This window comes from Episyrphus balteatus, chromosome 2, assembly GCF_945859705.1.
Source record: "Episyrphus balteatus chromosome 2, idEpiBalt1.1, whole genome shotgun sequence".
In the NCBI taxonomy this organism is placed as follows: domain Eukaryota; kingdom Metazoa; phylum Arthropoda; class Insecta; order Diptera; family Syrphidae; genus Episyrphus; species Episyrphus balteatus.
In genome coordinates this window covers 86377575-86399329 of record NC_079135.1, presented here as the reverse complement: position 1 = coordinate 86399329, position 21755 = coordinate 86377575, and the positions used below count along the sequence as shown (strand labels likewise).

At 28.6% G+C, this 21755-nt stretch overlaps 1 protein-coding gene across 1 annotated transcript in view; it reads left to right on the top strand.

Annotated features, from left to right (window-relative positions):
- LOC129912190 (uncharacterized) overlaps positions 1 to 21755 on the top strand; it is a 68584-nt gene that overhangs the window by 6822 nt on the left and 40007 nt on the right. The window contains exon 2 of the mRNA XM_055990335.1: positions 19465 to 19500. Coding sequence (XP_055846310.1) covers positions 19497 to 19500 — 4 coding nt within the window. The 5' untranslated portion in view covers positions 19465 to 19496. The remainder of the gene's footprint in view (positions 1 to 19464; positions 19501 to 21755) is intronic.

Below are 21755 nucleotides of genomic sequence, written 5' to 3'. Positions count from 1 at the left end.
TCATCTATAGTTTTTTTTTGCAAACTGCACCTGCGAAAGAGTTATTATAAAATGATTTTATAATTAAAAAAAAAAAAAAAAAAATAATATTGGCATATACGATTTACTTGTCAACTACATCAAAAGCAAATAAATTGATTATTTTGTTTCACGTGCAGTTGATTTAACTTTTTTTAAATCATTTAACTGGCATACGCGGACGTTAAAAAAAAAAAGATGAGAAGATCTTAATTACCCTCGTTCACGACTGAGTTTATTAACATAACTTAAAATTTAATTATTAAGCGCATCAAGTAAATAAATACATAATCTGTTTATATTTTAATTAGATATTTAATAATTTATTTCAATTAAATTGTTTATTTTTTCACACATTTTATTTATTTTGTTAAATTAAATATTTATTTATTTATATAATACAGTCAAATAAGGAGAAAAAAGGGGTAAATCTCGGAATGAATGTTAGTAGAAATTTTTTTTGCTCAATATCTTCCTTTTGCCATTCTATAACATATCTCAAAAGTCTAGAAAAATCTCATATCCGCTTGTCGCGATTTCAAGGTCAAATCGCGAAATGGAGATTTTCAAAATTAGCAAAAATAGGCTATGGTATTATATAAACATATGATACATGATTTCAAGGTATTTTTTAATGCTGATTGATGGCAAAAGGAAGATATTGAGCAAAAAAAAAATGTCTACTAACATTCATTCCGAGGTTAAACCCTTATTTGACTGGATTAATATTTATTTTATTTGATGGTGTTTCTATATAATTTGGATTACTTAAACACAAGCAAAAATATTATTTTTAAAGCTTCAAATAACAATAAAAACACTGTGCAAGTTTTTTCAAAAAAAAAAAAAAAAAATTTGAGACAAGTGCGCTGTTGATTGTTCCCCCTATTTCGGACCTGAGAAATCGATGGGCATCTTTAGTTTTTCGATTTATCAGGTACGACTTCGAACAAAATTTTTTTCGGAAGTTTTTTCAACAATTTTAAGCAACGGTTTAAAGTCATTTTTCTTGTTATTGTTATTACCAGCATAAAGACAAATCAACAATTTTATACAATTTATTCAACAATTTAGCAAGTTTTTGTTGAAAAAATTTGAGAAATTTGGATTTTTTTTGCATTGTTATCGTTTTATTATGTTTTAGTGGAGTAGGTAACTAAAGCAAATTACAGATCCAATTTTGATAATTTCTGTTTTTAAACGTCGGAAATAAAAAAAACTTAAAAATCTATGTGTTAAAATTTGCCGGTGTTGCTGTTTTGTTTTTTAAACTAATAATAAATTTATTTTCTTTTTTGAATTACATAAAAAAAATGACATATAAAGATTTAGATTATTTACAGAAACAAATGGTATGGGAGTGAAGGATAAGATTAAATCGTTTAGGCGGTAGAAGCAATTTTCTCACAAATCGGCTTCAAATGTAAAAAAAATGTATTACAATACAACGACAACACATTCATTACTAAGATATACATACATTATAAAGCCAGTAGTTTATGCAGGTACTAAATAACGTTTGAGCAGAATAAATAGCAATATAATTAAGAAAAAATGACTTTAAACCGGGCAACATGCTTAAAATTGTTGAAAAAACTTCCGAAAAAAATTTTGTTCGAAGTCGTACTGACAAATTTGAAAAACTAATGATGCCAATCGATTTCTAAGGTCCAAAATAGGGGGAAACAGTCAACAGCGAACATGTCAAAGATTTCGACTTGCACAGTGAAATTAATTGATTTAGTTTCAGAACAATTTTTTTTTAATTTATAAAATTCGCAGTTTAAGTTACTTGATAATATTCATTTTGTATTTAAAAAAGTTTTTGCTTACAATTTTATGAAAAAATGTGTTAAATTCTATAATTATAAATAGTTAGCATAATACATAATGTATTAAAAGATTACATTAAATAAAACAAAACATTGAACGCTTTTTTTTAGTTTTATTCGATATTAAATGGCTGTAAATCAAATTTTGTATTTAAATGTAATGAAATTATTATTTGTATTTAGTATAAAAAACGTCATGAATGGAGTTCATTATTCAAATTTAGTTCTATTGAATAATGACAAAAAATCACAAACTTGTTATGAGTAACAGTATCAAACCTGTAACACAATAGAAACGTTTTTAAGTATAATAGCTTTAGTTTTATTTTTTTATTTTTACTTGCTCATTATAAAGTTATTAAACATGTTCACCATGGGCGGTGATTGTTTTTTTTTTAACCTGTTGTTCCAAAAGTGTACATTTGTTAGTTGTTGCCACTACTGTGGTTTTTATTTTGTGTTTTCTCATTTTTTTTGGTGTTTTTTTTTTTTTTACTGTGACTGTGTGGGTTGGGGTTCTATGCCATTTGTGTTACGCGAAGGGCTAACCGACCTCCAGGCAGTCATAGTTTTTATGTGTTTTTCCCTTATAATGTTCGTATAGTTCAAAAGAATTTAGATAACACTGGTTTACAACCAAAATGGACACTTAACACCACTTTTTATTTCTCAGGGACTCGGAAATGACATTAAAATAAAATGCACGACTGGGTCGCACGAACTTGCTCTTAGAGTTAAAGTTGCATAAATTTTTAAGACTTTTTATATAGAAATTTGGAAAAAAAAAAACAAAATTCGTTTTTGAAAAAAAAATAAAACAAAATCTTACATTAAATTGCCCTCCAAAACAAGTATGCAGTTTTGATTGATATATTAACATGCATTTTTAGAAAAAAAATTTTCAAAATCGTTAGAGCCGTTTTTTTAAAAACTAATTTTTTATAAATATTTTTTTGGAAAAAAAGTTTTAAAATAAAATTAGTATGCCATTTGGTAGAAATCACTAATCAACATCTAAAAACAAAATTTCAAAAAAGTTCAATGTCCCGTTTTCGAAAATTTGATTTTTCAAAAAAAAATTTTCAAATTTTTTTTAAAAATCCAAAAATTATTTTTTTCAAAATTTTATTTTTGGCTTATATTTAAATTATATAAATGCTTCTGCACAAAAAGTTTCGTTGCAATCGAATAAGCAGTTTCGGAGATAATCGGATTTGAAAAAACGGTTCTATGGCAGGTACCGTTAATAATGATTTTCAAAAAAATTTTTTTCTATTGAAAGATAGACTTTAGCTTAAAACTATTATTTGAATTTTTTAAATAAAATCGTTAGACCCGTTTTCGAGATATTTCAATTTAACTAAAATCGGTATATGACAAGTACCGTTATTTTTGGTCCAAAAAAATTAATTCCAAAAACCCCTCTGGAGAGTCGCCAAATAACGCTACATACCAAGTTTGACATTAATCGGTCCATCCGTTTAGGCTGTAGCTCCTTATACAGACAGACAGACAGACAGACTGACAGACTGACAGACTGACAGACTGACAGACTGACAGACTGACAGACTGACAGACTGACAGACTGACAGACTGACAGACTGACAGACTGACAGACTGACAGACTGACAGACTGACAGACTGACAGACTGACAGACTGACAGACTGACAGACTGACAGACAGACAGACTGACAGACTGACAGACAGACTGACAGACTGACAGACTGACAGACTGACAGACTGACAGACTGACAGACTGACAGACAGACTGACAGACTGACAGACAGACTGACAGACAGACTGACAGACAGACAGACTGACAGACAGACTGACAGACTGACAGACAGACTGACAGACTGACAGACTGACAGACAGACTGACAGACTGACAGACAGACTGACAGACAGACTGACAGACAGACTGACAGACAGACAGACAGACAGACGGACTTCCGGGACCCGCTTTTTTGGCATTGTCTACCATCGTAATGTCATGGAAAAATGTTATCTCAACTTTTTTTTTTGTACGAATGCATAACTTGATATATAGTACCTATATCGCAAGTAAAAATTACAATGGACACGTTTTTGAGATATGATTTTTCAATGTTTCTTGTCGATGTTTTTCCAAGCATACTTAGTATTCGGGCTATATCTTGAGCAATAACTGACCAATCTGAGCTCAAGAACCGACACCTGAAAGCAAAATAAATAAACAAGAAACCCTAGAATATTCTGTGTCATTTAGATTTAGATATTTAAGTTCATTTTAAAACAATCGATTTTTTTAAGGTAATTTTTGACAAAAATTTCTTACTCAAAGACATATTAAAAATCTTTCGAATCCTCGTAGTTTAAATTTTGTTTGTGTAGTCTGATTCTTGACGAAGATACAGGATACTTTTCTTAAAAAAATATGGGTAAATTTTAAGATACATATTAACATTTTTGAACAAATAAAAAAAAAATCTACTCTTTTTGTTAGAGATACTTTTTGTATTAAATTAAATTATCCTTTAAAAATTTTGATGGCCTTGGGTTAAAATGTTGGTTAAATTTTCAACCACGGTTAAATTTTGACGTTGGGTTAAAAAAGGATCAAATTTATTTTTTTTTCTGTGCGAATTGAGTTAAAATGGGTTAAAGGGATTTATTTTTTGTCACTACTTTGATTAAAATCCCCTTGAGATAATTTATAGTTCGTAGCTGCTGTCAACAAAATAGAAATAGAAAAAATAACAAACAAACAACCAATTCGTACATTTTCACTAGCTTGCTTATGCAGTCTGTGAGCACTAGCTTACAGCTGTCAACAAACTAAATAAAGAAAACAAAACAAAATAAAAGAAAACAATTTGCATTAATTTTCATTGAATTTTATTAATTTTGCAATAAATAAATAAATTAAAAATAATTTCAAATGCATTTATTTTCTTTCTTGAGAAACGTCAACTTTTAACCACTAGTGTCAAATTTTAACCCGTTTCGAAGCTGGATAGATTCCTCCAAGAGGGTTAAAGTTTTTTCTCAAGTCAACATATACCTATTTTAAATGAAAAAACTTTAACCCTCTTGGGGCGCCATCTAGCGTCAAAATAAAAATCTGAAAAAATTAGGGGATTTTTTACTTGCGATATAGGTACTATAGGGCAAGTTTAGGATTCGTAAAAAAATCGATAATATTAAAATTTTAGAAAATTTTCAAAAAACGCATTTTTGGTTTTTTTAAAAATATTTCAAAATTTTTTTTGAAAAATCAATTTTTTGAAAACGAATCAATGAAAAATTTTGAAATTTAGTTTTTATGTGTAAATTAATTATTTCTTCAAAATGGCATACCAACTTTTTTTTTGAAAAATGTTAAAAAATTTTTATATATAAAAAATTATTTTTTTAAAAAACGGCTCCTACAATTTTCGAAAATTTTTTTCTAAAAATATCTTTTTATACAAGAAATAAAATGGCATATTTTTTATTTTTTTTGAGATAATTTAAAACGGAGTTTAATTAATTATAAAAACAGATTTAATTTTTTTATACTACTTATGAAATTTCTTCAAAATATCAAATTTTTAATTTCTTGAATGAAAAGCTTTAACATTATAGTTACTTTAAGCATAAGAGCAAGTACGTGCGACCCCAGTCGTGCAATTTATTTTTTATTATTTAGAAACAGTTTTTCCACTTAGGAACTTGATTCTCGAAAAAAACCTAAATAACGAACGCCCTTATGTACATATTTTTTCAATAGCACTTTTTTCAATAGCAATTCTTTACAATTTGTTTATGTTATGAGATTCCTTGAAAAATTTAACTCTTATTTATTCTTTAATTATTTTTCATAAGAATCTTTAACATCAAAAAATTTTTTCCATAAAAGTAAGTAGGTATGTACCTACTTCTGACAAAATCGTGTATTTTATTTCTGTTAAGACAACGAGAAATGAAAATGGATGGATATAAAATAAAGCAAAATGCATTATGCACATATTGAAAGATCTCAAATTATCTTTTTAAATGAATATTTGTATTTAATATTATTTTAACATGTATAAAGCTATGTAATGTACATGTACCTACTCGTAAATGTAGGGTAAGTCGGTCGAACTAAGTTCATTTTTGCAATGCTGATAATGCAATTCATTCAGTAATACTAAGTTCTCTTGCCACACAAATGCTCAAGTTATTAGGTTATTTGTTTTTGAAAATATTTGAAAAGTGACACTACCCAAACTGGCATATTCGACCGACTACTTACCCTATACATATTTAATCTCCAGAGTGTTTTCATTTAATTTACCCTACTCTGATGTTGGTTATTTTTATAAAGCATAATATAATAGAATAAAAAAAAGTTGGTATAACTCGAAACATCTCTAAAATTCTTAGTAATTTTTTTTACTGTCAGTATATACCTTTACCAATTGGTCAATTTTCAATACAACTTTCTGTCAAAGAGGACAAAAAAAGATAAAATAAAACACACGTTTGTGACATTATAATAAAAACCTATCGGATAGTTTTATCAACGTATGTCCGATATATCCTTTATACCTACGTGCCTTTTCAACTAGTTAGTTATATGTACGTACCTACTCGTATATCCTACTGCCTCTGTCAGTAAATTTCATTGGATTATTTTTGATGAATCTGTTTGAGATAAAAATAATACTCAAAGGAACGATGTAATTTTATGAACCTACTCTTTAGTTTTTCTGTTACATGTTACAATGTAAATGTATATAATATTAATATATGTATTTACACATATTATTATAGATGTATATACAAGTATTTTTGAACTTTACTTGCTAAAGCTAAAAATAGTAGGTATGTTTATATTATTTTTGTTCATAATGTTATTAAAAAAAAAGTTTGTTTACCATTTCAAGAACTTTATGAAATAAAGTAGGCGAAAAACGAATTAGTTTACTTTAAAAAATTTACAGTATATGTAAATAGGTTAGATAAATATGTTACATTTGGACCAAAATATTCAAAATTACCCTTTTGTAGAAATTGGTAAGTAATAAAGCAAGACACTCTAAATGAACAGAGTTTTACGTTTAATGTATGATTGTCACTTTTACTGTCACAACTTTCACAACCACTTGCAAAATTATCCATATTTTTACGGTCATTAGGTAAACATTTCTGATCCAAGATATAAAAGAGTAAGCAAACATTACCACAATTTATCTAATGCTTAACGTGTATAAGAGGTGTAAACGTAGGGTTGGGTAAAATGGAATATGATGGAGAAGGATTTATCTCATGCCACACTGATTACAACACATATCCTATGTCTTTTATGAACGAGTTGATGAAGAGCAATTTTATTTTTTCCACCTTATCGTGTGTATCATAGAGGATTCATAAGGAATGATAATAGAGATGCATTAATCAACATAAATATTTTTGTCCGCTTTACAATAATTATTTTTATTATTATTAACGATCCATCAGGGAATTTATACGATTTTTAATAAAAGAAAAACATACTTGGCATAGCTAGATTGCAGTATTATTATTTTTTTGTATAGCATCCAGCATATAGGTACTCTTAATGATGGCAATGACAATGAGATATTATAGTCTTTTGTCTGAAAAAAAAAAAAATATATATATATATTATTTGCAGACAACAACTGCAAACTCCTGAAAATAATATCCCTTCATGATTCTTTTTATTCAGCTGACCTATCAAATCGTATACAACGCATATTTGCTGTGTTGTTTTTATTAAATGAAATTCTCTGGAGAATTACTTCAATTTAAGCCAATAAAGGGAGAACAAAGAGATAATGGGGTTGGTAAACAAATGAAAGGTTAAAAATATATAAGATTGTTGAGATATTTTTGGAAACGATCAATTAAAAAAAGATTATGTACTTATGAAATGTAAAAAAATAAATTTATCATTTTTGTTAACTTACCATTATTTTTTTTTTTCAAAACTGAAATTCGATGGTCCTTTATGAGATGCTGCTGAGATTTGTTTTCGTATATTTTTTGTGTTGTTTTTCTAAAACTTCAAATTCTTCGGAGAAACGAGTTCACATTCATTAAATCTCACATATATTTCAAATTTTGGCCTGTAACGATTTGTAAAACTTTTCCATTTTTAAAGCACATTGTTGTACTATAATACATATATAAATCTTCATTAAATTTTTTTTTTCAAAAACACGTGAAATAAATAAAATATTTTGTTTGGCACACTAATAGGTATTTAGAAAATTAAATATTTTATAGAAATACGTGTTTTTTTTTTAAATTAAATTAATTTTTTATTTTTTTGTCTACGACACAAGTAGATAAGCATAGAATTACCTAAAGAAGCAGTTAAAACTTTCAAAGCTTTTCTGGAAGTTTTCTGTATGCCTAAACTTGATGCATAAAGTTTTCCTTAATCGAAATTGTATCGTTCTTAAATAACACGGTGTAACACTCAGAATATACGCGGGCGGAGACCTATCATGTTTTGTAGAGCTAGTTGCACTGAATACGAAACGGTATTTGAAAATCCCCTAACACCCCCAAAATCTGAAGTTACGGGCAAAAAACGGTTCTAGCTTCGACAATTTTTTACCCATTTTCCACCCACTTAGAATTTATAAGCTGTCAAAGTTCAAAAATTCAATTTTTTTCGTCATATGCCCAACTTCGGCATCAATTTAAAGTACCTATATGTTTTCAAAACAAAATGCTATTTAAAAAATTTATTCATAAACTTTATCTATTTCCCAATCAATCGAAGTATTTTTTATGAAAATCACTCCAAAATTGGCTTAGAAAAAAAATTTTCGATTTCAACCCAGATACAGAAATTCGAACTTTTAGGTATAGAACAAAAATGTTGTTTCGGCACGTGGTAGGATAACCTTGGCGCCAGGATTTGATATTGGGTTTTTGTAGAGGAGCTCAATACAAACATTTTTTTCTTTGGAAGGGGGGTCTATCTCCTCCCGTTTAGGTGGGAGGGGCAGTTTCCTAAAAAAAATTATCAAAATAAAAAAAAATTATTAAAAAACAACGGCAACACTCACAGTAAAAAATGATACTATTTCCGAAAAAAAAATTGTACATTTGATTCTTATTTTTAACTCAATATAACATAACCAATAGTTTTTAAAATAATCTATTTCAAAGTTAAAAATAGGCGAAAAAAAAAATTTTTAAAACTCATTTAATACTATTTTTGTCGAGACTGTGAATTTAAATAAAAAAATTTTCACACACAAAACTGCCTCAATTGATTCCTTATCGAACAGTGAAAACTATATGTTTCTATGTCTTCTAGTTTTCGAGAAAATTATACGCGGGCGGAGACCTATCAGGTTTTGTAGAGCTAGTTGCACTGAATACGAAACGGTATTTGAAAATCCCCTAACACCCCCAAAATCTGGAGTTACGGGCAAAAAACGGTTTTTTGGACCTTCACCCATTGAAAAAATTCTAGCTTCGACAATTTTTTACCCATTTTCGATTTTTTTACAGTTTCTGATAGAAGATAAATATACCTTTTCAACAATGTATAAAACATGTAACTCGGTTAAACCACTTAGAATTTATAAGCTGTCAAAGTTCAAAAATTCAATTTTTTTCGTCATATGCCCAACTTCGGCATCAATTTAAAGTATATGTTTTCAAAACAAAATGCTATTTAAAAAATTTATTCATAAACTATATCTATTTCCCAATCAATCGAAGTATTTTTTATGAAAATCACTCCAAAATTGGCTTAGAAAAAAAATTTTCGATTTCAACCCAGATACAGAAATTCGAACTTTTAGGTATAGAACAAAAATGTTGTTTCGGCACGTGGTAGGATAACCTTGGCGCCAGGATTTGATATTGGGTTTTTGTAGAGGAGCTCAATACAAACATTTTTTTCTTTGGAAGGGGGGTCTATCTCCTCCCGTTTAGGTGGGAGGGGCAGTTTCCTAAAAAAAATTATCAAAATAAAAAAAAATTATTAAAAAACAACGGCAACACTTACAGTAAAAAATGATACTATTTCCGAAAAAAAAATTGTACATTTGATTCTTATTTTTAACTCAATATAACATAACCAATAGTTTTTAAAATAATCTATTTCAAAGTTAAAAATAGGCGAAAAAAAAATTTTTAAAAACTCATTTAATACTATTTTTGTCGAGACTGTGAATTTAAATAAAAAAATTTTCACACACAAAACTGCCTCAATTGATTCCTTATCGAACAGTGAAAACTATATGTTTCTATGTCTTCTAGTTTTCGAGAAAATTGAAAAATAAAAACAAATAAAAACAAAAAATATTTTGAAAAAAGAAAAATCTGATAAAATAATTTTTCAATTTTCTCAAAAGCTAAAAGACATAGAAACATATAGTTTTCACTGTTCGATAAGGAATCAATTGGGGCAGTTTTCTGTGTGAGTAATTTTTTTTACTAAAATTCACAGTCTCGACAAAAATAGTATAAAATGAGTTTTAAAAAATTTTTTTTCGCCTATTTTTATTTTTGGAATCGATTATTTCAAAAACTATTGGTTATGTTAAATTGATTTAAAAATTAGAATCAAATGTACAATTTTTCCTTTCGGAAATGGTATCATTTATTACTGTAAGTGTTGCCGTTGTTTTTTAATATTTTTTTTTATTTTGATAATTTTTTTTTAGTAAACTGCCCCTCCTACCTAAAGGGGGGGAGGTAGACCTTCCTTCCAAAGAAAAATATGTTTGTATTGAGCTCCTCTACAAAAACCCGTTATCAAATCCTGGCGCCAAGGTTATCCTACTACGTGCCGAAACAACATTTTTGTTCTATACCTAAAAGTTCGAATTTCTGTATCTGGGTTGAAATCAAAAAAATTTTTTTCTAAGCCAATTTTGGAGTGATTATCATAAAAAATACCTCGATTGATTGAAAAATAGATATAGTTTATGAATATATTTATTAAATAGCATGTTGTTTTAAAAACATATACTTTAAATTGATGCCGAAGTTGGGCAAATGACGAAAAAAATGGAATTTTTAAACTTTGACAGATTATAAAATCTAAGTGGTTTAACCGAGTTACATGTTTTATACATTGTTGAAAAGGTATATTTATCTTCTATCAGAAACTGTAAAAAAATCGAAAATGGGTAAAAAATTGTCGAAGCTAGAATTTTTTCAATGGGTGAAGGTCCAAAAAACCGTTTTTTGCCGTAACTTCAGATTTTGGGGGTGTTAGGGGTTTTTCAAATACCGTTTCGTATTCAGTGCGTTTAGCTCTACAAAACCTGATAGGTCTCCGTCCGCGTATATTTTGAAACCTCATTTTTGTAACACCGTGTAATTTTTGCTTTTTAATATGTAATACCTTTTGTTTGATATTTAGAGCCCTCTTAAATGCTTCTTAACTCCTTTTTAAATTGGTATGGCATTTTTTCAAGAAAACACTCTTATTTGAGTCTTATTTATTTTTATTTTAATGAAAACATTTTGCTCTGTTTTGTGTTTTGTCTTAAAAATTCAATTAATTGTGTTCAATTATATTTTTCACATTTACTAAATATAAGAAACAAATAGAATGCTGACTGGATTTTGAACACACTTGTGCTGAAGAGTGGAATAGATTTGTAAATGCTTTTTGTTTAACCATTTTTAAATGTTAATTTTAAAAGCATTTTGAAAAAAATTTCAACTCTATGTAAATTGTTTTTAATTTTTTGAGATTTTTTTAACAAAATCTTTAGGACCGTTTGACAAAAAATCATTATTTTCTTAATAAATTAAAATAAAAACTGTAACAACACATTATTGTTGTTAGCATGCAGTACCGCCTTTGCCTATTATTTTGTTATTTTATTTTTATATAAGTTATATATTATAATTATTATTTATATTTTTTATAAATTTCAAAGCCTCCTATTTTCTAAATAATTCATCAATGTTTTCTTGCTATAAAAGGAGAGCCAAAATTAGAATTGAATCACTTTCGATTTGACTATTAAAAAGTCAAGATACTAAAGAGGTAACCTTACCCTTACCGCTTCTTATCCTTGGCTACTTTTCTGTATTAAGAAAGTATTATTATAGTGTTTCATTACGCCTTCTGTAATAACTGCGGAACATCAACCGCATAAAGCAAAGGGAAGGAACACCATAGTAATACCATTCAATAGAAGTACTCGTAGTTCCTGAAAGACCCAACGACTTCTCAACCGACAAAGCATCCTGCTACAAAACTATATTATTTAAGTAGAACAGAACCAATTATTATAATAAGAAGGAAAAAGATTCATTAAAGAAGTTATAAATTACAAGCCCATTTAAGACGAAGCAATAAAAAATCTATGACATCATATTTTTGAGAAATCTAAGACATCAAAATTTTTGAAAAACAGAATTTTGAAAACCATAATATTACTGTCAGAGTTTTGACCCAATTCCAAATTTTTTATGAATTTGGACTTGAACTAGGAACATTAAAATGTATGAGAAGTTTATTTGGGTTCAACGAAAAATTAAATATTCAATTTTGTTGAATATTGTATTTTTTATCATATTTTGTTTTTTTAATCTATGTATATGGTGAAATAGCCCAAACAGTAAATTAATAAAAAAAAATAAATAGGAAAGTTTGTCCAAGTTAAAAAAAAGTAGATATTCAAAAAATTAAATTGTAAAAGCTCTAAAAAACCGAATCACTTGTTCTTTTTTCCATGTTCAAAGGAGAGATCCTGAGAATCCCGTCGGGATATCTTGTTGAACCATAGGCCGACTATCTTGATTTTGGCCTGATTAAATTCTCCATTAAAAAACCACGCCACAATATTCATTAATGATATAATCCTGACTGACCAAGTTTGACCTTTAAACTCTCGAATTGTGGGCGTTTAATTTCTTAAGATTTCTTACAAAATAACTTAATTTTTCTTTCTTAAATATTTCGACTTATCTTTGTTGTAATTGAAATTCTCCAAAAGTCTTATAATAGGTTCGTTTATTTTTATGCAAGCCCGCAGCTGTTTTATCAAGAATACCAATACATGAAATTAGGTCACTTCCTTGTGGCCGCACGTCTACGTAGTAAAATTAAAAATATGTATACAACATCCATGAAAGGAATTTCGAAAAGTCTCTATTTATTTTCAATTCAACAGCAGAGGGATGTTGGTTATCTCTCTTAGGCTTACGGATTCAATTATCGCATGAAGAAATTAATCACACTTCCGCTTATTTTGCTTCCATTAAAATATTTAATTTAAATTCCAACAAGTTTTTTTTTTATTTTTTGTTTCTCTTTGTTTATAACATTAAGCTGGTAAAATATTCGAGCAGGGTATATTTCCCACAACCAGTGCTTAGAGTGGAACATTTAAAAACATAAAGAAAAAAAAAAATGGTAAAAGCTCAGCACAAAATATATAAATGGATGTGATAAAATATTCAAACGAATAAATTTTCCATATTTTTTTTTTTAACACCAAGACCAAAGATGTATGTAGCGTAGTAAGTTTTTCTTATGTAAACACAAATACACAAAAGAAAAACAAAAAAAAAAAAAAACAAACACAAGAAGTTATTTCTTGATGGGAAATAGCCGCTTAAGCTTATTCTAATATCGCCAGTTTCCACTCACTGAGACTTTATTGGGTGTTTTAAAATGTTGTCAATCGTTCCCACTGAACAGCAGATGGGAACAGAAAAAAAGTTGAAGTTAATATTTAATTTATTCATTATTCGTTGGAACTATAGGAGATTTCTAAGACAGCACGATGCTCCAGCTGAATAAAAAAAAAGTTAGAAAACAAAAATCATCCTGTCCAAACAGTCTAAAGTTATTTTCTGGGTCTGGTGCTTTTAAAAGTATACACTGGGACTTAGTACACTGAACAAAAAATTTAGGGGAAACCGACGAAGTTATGAATACCAGAGTTATGCGTGACAGAGTTATGCGCTACAGAGTTACGCGCGTCAAAGTAACGAAAAACCGAAGTTATGAAAGACCGAAGTTACGAAAAACCGAAGTTATGAAAAACCGAAGTTATGAAAAACCGAAGTTATGAAAAACCAGAGTTATGAACAACAAAGCTATGAAACGTGGTTTTTGGATTGGCAACCATCGAGGGGAACGATATACGGGAGGAACCTACCAAAAAGCTAGAGCGTATAGTTTGAGTCGAAGCAATAATTGTATGCGATGGGTGTCTATTCCCCTCCGTTTAGCCGGGAGGAAGGATTTTCTAAAAAAATGACTTAATTTGGAAAACAAATTATCTAAAATCAACGGTTACACCAAAAATAACGTACTGTACGTTTTTGTTAATCCAAAAACTTTCAAAAAAGCCTTATATTTTTTTTGAAAATTAATTTTTCAAAAACTATTCCATTAAACAGGTTTATTTAAAAATAAGATACAAGAACAAGTCTTTGGCTTTACAAAAAAGTACAGTACGATATTATTGGTGTATCCGTTGATTTTTAATAAATTTTTTTCCAAATTAAGTCATTTTTTTAGAAAATCTCCCTCCCGGCTAAACGTAGGGAAATAGACACCCATGTCCCATATAATTTTTTCTTGCCTTGACTCAACCTTTAAGCTCTACCTTTTTGGTACGTTCCTCCGTTATATCGTTCTCCTTGATGGTTGTCAACCCAAAAACCACGTTTCATAGCTTTGTTGTTCATAACTCAGATTTTTCATAACTTCGGTCTCTCATAACTTTGGTTTTTCGTAACTCCGTTACCATTTCTTCGTTACCTGCTTAATGGTAGTTATACTGTAGTGACGGTAGAGCCCTGAAGATAAATTCAATGATTTGTCTTCACAGTAGTAGTTGTACTATCTACCTCCAATAAATGCTAAAACGCACTTCACAAAACATCCCTGAATTTGGGGCACATCCAAAATATCTTAATGGAAGTATGATGTGCCCCCTCCTTGAAATGAAACTTCTAGAAACAGTGACGAGAACCTTCGAAGACATTTTCGAATGAATACAACTCGTCATAAAGTCATCGGCATAAAATCGGCATATTTGTAGATGAAGAACACAATCTTCGTGCGTTTAGCCCTGATAAGGTTCCACAGACCAATCAGAGTTCTGCTAAATGTGGAAAACTCAGCAACAACCTCTCTTCTTGGTGGTTATCTTTTTATTTCTTTAAGTCTCTTTATTACATGAGTGAAACTATTTAGAAATCGTTCATAGGATAAGATAACTTGAAGTTACTGATCAGGAATAACGAAACGCTTTGGAGTTGAGGTCACTTGAACTTTAAAATCGAGTTACTGACCAAGTTTATTTCCAGAAATACAATTATTTTCTTTGAAGGTCTTTTTTAGTCTAACTGATGATTCAAAAATCAGGACTTCTTTGAATTTTCTTAATGACTAGTATTCGAATTCGTACTACATAAATTGTCGGTAATTTTTTCTCTTCCTATAATCCACAAACACAAACCTTTTTTGTAAGCAATTAACACTTATCAAGTTGTACATCAATAAAAAAAAAAAAACAATTTTTCGGTAATCATCAATGTTTTCCCTGGCAAATTCTATCGGACGACTCAAGATTCGTGTTCTGCATCTCAAAAAAAAAATAAATAAATAAATAAACTAGCCACCAAAAACAATTACACTAGAACTTGCCAATTTAAATACAATTTGACTGGCAAATAGTATCTTTTTTCTACATTTGTATTGGGAAGCAATCTTAAATCTTTATTGATAGTTTACTCATGAGTAGATCTAGTACTAGAATTAACACATGATCTTCTATTCGAGGAGCTAGTAATATGTAGTTGTTGTACTAGATTTCTACTCACGAGTAAACTACCAGCTCCAATGGAACAGGGCTAATAGCTCAACCTCAAAAACTATAAAAAAAAGGTTTTTTTTTTGCATTTTATAACGGTAATATTTCAAAAACTAAGGTCAATAAATTTTTTCTGACTTCGGATTCAAAATCAGCACCCTTAAAACATCCAGAAAAGTATATTTTGGTTCTTCTGCAAAAGAAAAGTTTAATTTTTTTTCACCAGAATTATAATTGTAGCCAACCAAAATATTGATTTCGTCAGGTTATAACTGAAAAAGTTTTGGACGTACAAGAAAACTTAATATACCAAAATGTAGGAAATTTAGAGTTGTATCAATGTTATTATGAGAACTATTTCGCTTAGATGAACCTAAACTGAAGAAACTTTACAAAAAAAAATGATTTAACAAAAAAATTTAAGAATACGTTCCTCTACAAAACAAGACAAAAAATCCATTCTACGATAAACAGGAGCCGAGAAAATCACAAAAACGCATTTTTCAAAATGGCGGCCAAACCACACGTTTTTGAAACAAAAAAAATATATTTTTATGTTTGTCTTAATGCGCCTCTTTATATGAAATATCCAATTCAAATCCTTTCCAAAAATTCTGAGATGATTCCCTAATGCCTGTAGTATAACAACTTCAAACATCTCGACATACCCATAAATATTTCAGTTAAAGTTACTTTTTTTTCTTTGGATACAAAATTCTTTAGTGTACAGTCTTGTCAATAAATGGGGCAATTCTCTTTGAGAATATAAATCAATCTACAGAAAAAGTAATCCTTCGTTAGAAGTTCCATTTTTACTTTGACCATATTTTGTAGATTAGAAGGCATAAACTCTTTTCAGATCAAGTTCAGTTTATTTGAAAAGCTATAGCTACTTCCTTCGAATTTTGCCGACTATAGCTTCTTTCATCACGTACAAACCGATTTGCTGAATCTTTTAATAATGAACCAAGTTCTGGTTCAAGAAAATAACACGAAAAAGAATTATTGATAATTTTCATCCTTTTCATTTTGTCAACTAAACATCTTAACGAATTTTATATTTTTCTCCAGGGTATAATCAACAGGTATCGTTATTATTTATTAAATGAACATTTTCTTTGAGTGTATGAATAAATAAAGATTTTATCTTGCACTAGGAGGTGAGCATTTGTGTAATTTACGGATTTAGACAAGAGTCTCTCAATCCTGTTAAGTTGACTATACGAAGCAAAAATGAAGACGTTCGTTGTTGTGACTGTGTGTGCATTTTAAAATAATGAAGTGTCATTTATAGTTCATTTGATGATTTAAAGTTAAATTAAATAAAAAAACGAGGTTGTCTGAAAAACCGGTTTACGGACGATGATTTTACGTGATAATGTCGAGTCGTAAGAAAACAGGTCGTGTGCTTTTAAAATGAGTCAATTGAAGCGTTTATTTATTTCAAACAATCATAATTTCCAAGAAAAAGCTTAAACAAAAAATTACCTTTTTCTTTTCTCATTATATTAATTTTTATTTTAAAATTTTACCAAATTAATTATACCATTCAAAAGCCAAATATTTCTTCTAAATAATAAAACCATTTTTAAATTTTTACAATGCTCAAAAAGTATTAAAATAATTTATTAAAAACAATCATTTCCTATAAAAAAGAGTGAAAAAATCATTTCCATCGCCAAAAAATCATTTTTTTGATATAACAACCTATAATAAATTTTATACCACCTTAAAGCTTATTGCTTCAACTCAAAATATGTATATAGATCATGTCTATTAGGCATCTACAAAAAGAGCTAGAATTTTCTGAATTCGATCAATTTTCATCAAAAAAGCAAAAAATAACATATATGTAATTTTATGTTCTCACGCTATTTAATAAATTTTTTTTAGACAACCTATATCACGTAAAAGCTTATAATTTCACCTTTCATATGACGTTTCAATCTTATTTCTGCGATGCCTAGAAAAAAAGTTAGAATTTTTTAAAGCCAACTATGTCGAAATTCCAAACTGAGATTAGGGTACCTACTTCCCACACTGGTGGCTGTTCATGATCAACAGATCTCCACAGGTGTTTTGAGGTATTTCGCAAGTTTTTTTTAATTTAACATTGTGTAGCTTGTAGTGAATGAACAGTTATGTGTGATATACCAAATAACATCATCAGGATGCTCAATAAAGTTAAATTAAATTTGTTTTTGCTTTAGATCAAAAGATAGAACCTGTTGAATAATAAAACTTTATTTTACCGTTATCTCAAAATTGTGACTACAAAATTGATTGCAATTTTGCACAGATATAGTTCTGTCTATTTATCTACAATATAAATCTCATTTATTTATCTGTTGAAGAAAAAAAGATAAAAATAAAAAACGGTTAAAAAAGGTAAAAAAAAACTTGGGACAAAAAAATTTGTTTTTCCCGTTATTCGGTCAAAAACCATTTTAAAGTACCAATTTTTTGCACATGTATGCGCACTGTGCACAGTCATAGACTACATGTTCTATAAGCTTGAGATTTTTTGAATGCTATACAAAAAATTTAAAAAAATAAAAACTCACCCAAAAATACACCAAAATAAGTAGGTGTTTTTCAAAAATTCATATTTCGAAACGCAGAGACTTAAAAAAAAAATCCGTATCAGTTCTCTAACTTTTTTTTTTATTATCTTTCGAATGACGTTTTCCAAATTGTCAAAAAAAAAATTTCCCTACCTATAATCACTACTTTGTCAAAGGTCTACCTCATGTTTTAGTTTTAGAATTTTTTAGAATATCGTAAATACCATTGTCAGTCTGGCAATAAATTTATCTATTGATTAAAAAAATTCAAGTCTTTACATTGTCGCGTTTAGAAAATAGCCAATTTTTTTAAATTTTGTTTTACCCCTATTTACCCTATTAAAAGATGGAATTTTTTAAAATCCTTCAAATTTATTCAAATTTGTCAAATTTATTCTTTCAATTTTTAATTGAAATTTTTGCCGCACTGCGAAAGTGCGAGAGTGGAACGGGAGAAAATGGCGTCACTTTTTGTGGTGGTTCATCTATATAAAAGACGTTATCACGTCAAAAAAGTTTAGTCTTTTGTTCGTTTATTTTTGCTCATTCGCTGTATGCACTTAGATTGAGGAACAATTAATTTATCCGTTCAATGTTGAGAAACAAACATTCAAAAATTGGATATTGTTCGTCTCGTCTAATTTTTAATATTTTTAAATAATTTAATGATTGATTTTAAATTAAACACTTTAAATTACATAATTTTCTCTAACATCCTTTATTAATAATTTTCAAATGGTGAATTGAATCTAAAATATAGGAACCTGCTGCCATTTTTCCTGAAACTCGAGTTATTTAAGTGAAGTGATGGTACATTACGAAATTAAATTATTATCTTCTGAATAGTTGAAAATTACGCACATAAATTAAATTACTTTGAATATAACATATTTAAGGACTCCATCAGGGTAGATTCTATGCCTTGCATTACTAAAATGTGAATGTATTTTCGAAAATAAATCAATCATTTATAGATTATTCGGAATTTAGTTTGAGACGTAAGAATTTTATGTATGTAGGACGCATAGAGTTAAATTATTCATTTAGTTTATAGAGACAACGATTCAATAATTTCTGGTTAGAAATTACTGATATGGAATTTCCATAACATTATGCTGCTTTAGATCAAGCAAATTTTCCATTCATTTATAACGCTTTTCATTCGTTCCTTATTCCTTTAGGTACATATAATTTTACTCATACATTATTGTGTAAATATAATAAAAAAAAAAAATAATTTCAAATATTTCTTTTCAGATTCATCTCTGGATTGAAAATAGGCAAACATCATGGGTAAGAATAAACAAACTTTGTTGAAAAAAATTCTTCGAAATTCTGAAAATACTGTAACTTAAACAAATTTAATATAAAATAAAAAAAAAACAGACAAAGTATGCACAACTTCATGTTCATACTGGATTTCTAGGAAAAAAATTGGAAAGGTACACTCACGAGTATAAACTTGAAAATTATATATTTTTTTATATTCTAAAAACAACAATTCGATGGATACAATATAAATACTTTAATGTTTAAGCTCTTGTATCATTTTTGAATTTTAAAGTTTAAAAAGAGATAAGTAGCATGAAAATGTATTGGATAGTTTAAAAGGGATATATTATTATCTATTATTATATATTAAAGTTTGGTTTTGTGTACGTTCGCTAACCGATTTTTTTTTTTAATCAAAGAGGCATAAGAGGAGAAGGTTTAAGGCAAAACAAATTTAAGATTTTATAGGGTAAATAGGTATAACACGACATTGAAAAAAGAGGCTATTTTCTAAACGGTAAGTCGTGAAGAGTTGAATTTTTTTTAAATGATAGACAAATTTATTCAATAGTTAAAAAAGGTATTGAAAAAATTAAAAAAAAATTTAAAAACCATGCTGTAAAGGTTTTTTTGCAGTTATAGACCTTCGACAATAAAACTAATTACAGGTACACAAAATATTGCACAGAAATTTGAGTTACACTATTAGAAATATATTAAAAAAAAAAATTAGGGACCTAATACGGATTTTTTTTCATAGGCCCCGTCAAAAAAAAAAAAAAATAGGCCCTGTATTTTGAAATACAAATTTTTGAAAAACAACTAATTTTTAGGGACATTTTTGAGTAGTCTTTTATTTTTTTTGGAATTTTTAAAAGTCTGCAAAAAATCTAAAACTTATAGGAAATATAGGTTTTAATCATGCGCATGAATGAGTATTTGGCATAGGCCACTTTTGCCAAAAGTTTAAAAGTGAATATTTTTAAACTCATTTTATGAACTTTTCGTGTTTTGATCCTCTGTATCATTTGAAAATTAACTAATCACAGAGTCGAAAATTAGAAATAAATACAAGAAATTGCAGAACGAAGTCCGCCGGGTTAGCTATTATTATTATAACTACAATGAAAAAAACGTAGAAATTATAATTAAAATAACAATTATAACGAATTAAAGTAGGCTCGTTTATGGTAAATTAAAAAGCTATTCACGCCATTATTATTGGTTTTTGTTTGGTTTATTTTCGTGATGTTTAAAATTAATCGGTAAGGTCCTCGATTTATATGGCACTACCTTCATGACTTGAAAGGTTTTTGAAATTGCAATAAATAATGAGCCTAAATGTTATGTCCTGGAAGACACATCTAAGACTAATACAGATCAAGCGACGCTTTTGGTGCTCTTTTAAAAGGTATACTGTTAGCTGGGATAGCTCAGATAAATACGACAAAGTCAAAAATTTAAAAGTGGATATCAAAATGAACTTTAAAAGCTATAAAAAGCCGACTCTTGACCGAAACTAATTTTCAAATAAGCTCAAAATGTGTCCAAATGAACACTAACGCAAAGTTTGAACGAAAGTGTTGACGTAGGTTGAGCACTATGTATGATTTGAACATTTTACTTTAAGCAAAACACGGAGTTTTATTCATACCTAATGCAGTTTATGAAAAGGTTTAAATGAGAGACAATATTTTATTGCATTGCATCATTCTGTAAGCCGAATTAATTGATATTCATTTTATAATACAGCACACATTATCTTCAGTGCTGTTGAACTGTGAAATTTTTCAGGGAAGGCAGCATACCCACAAGAGTTTTATCGTATGAAACATTTAAGGTACAAAATCAGAGGCCTTAAGTCAGAACTCCAGGTTTAATTGCGTTAAAAAGGTTAGATTCAATTTATAGTAAAAGCTTAAAGAGGTCTACTACTGAGTTTGCACTGCCAAAATAAATGCAATAAGGAACTTAGAATTGAAAAAGACGAAGGAAAAGCCGTAGGCTTAGAAAATTATACTTAGACAGTCTATGTATGTCCATTTTGTGTGCGCCTATAAATACCATTTATGCGTCCATAATTTTCAATAAAAAAAAATACGCATACACTGTAGTGACCATTTAATTTTGATATAATTGTTATTTGTTTATGGTTGGTCTGAAAATTTATGAAAGATGTATGGTTTTGTAAAAAAAAATACAGAACTGGGTTGCATATACTTGCTCTAAGAGTTCAGGTCATGTTTTAAAATCATTAGTTTTAAAAATTTTCAAAC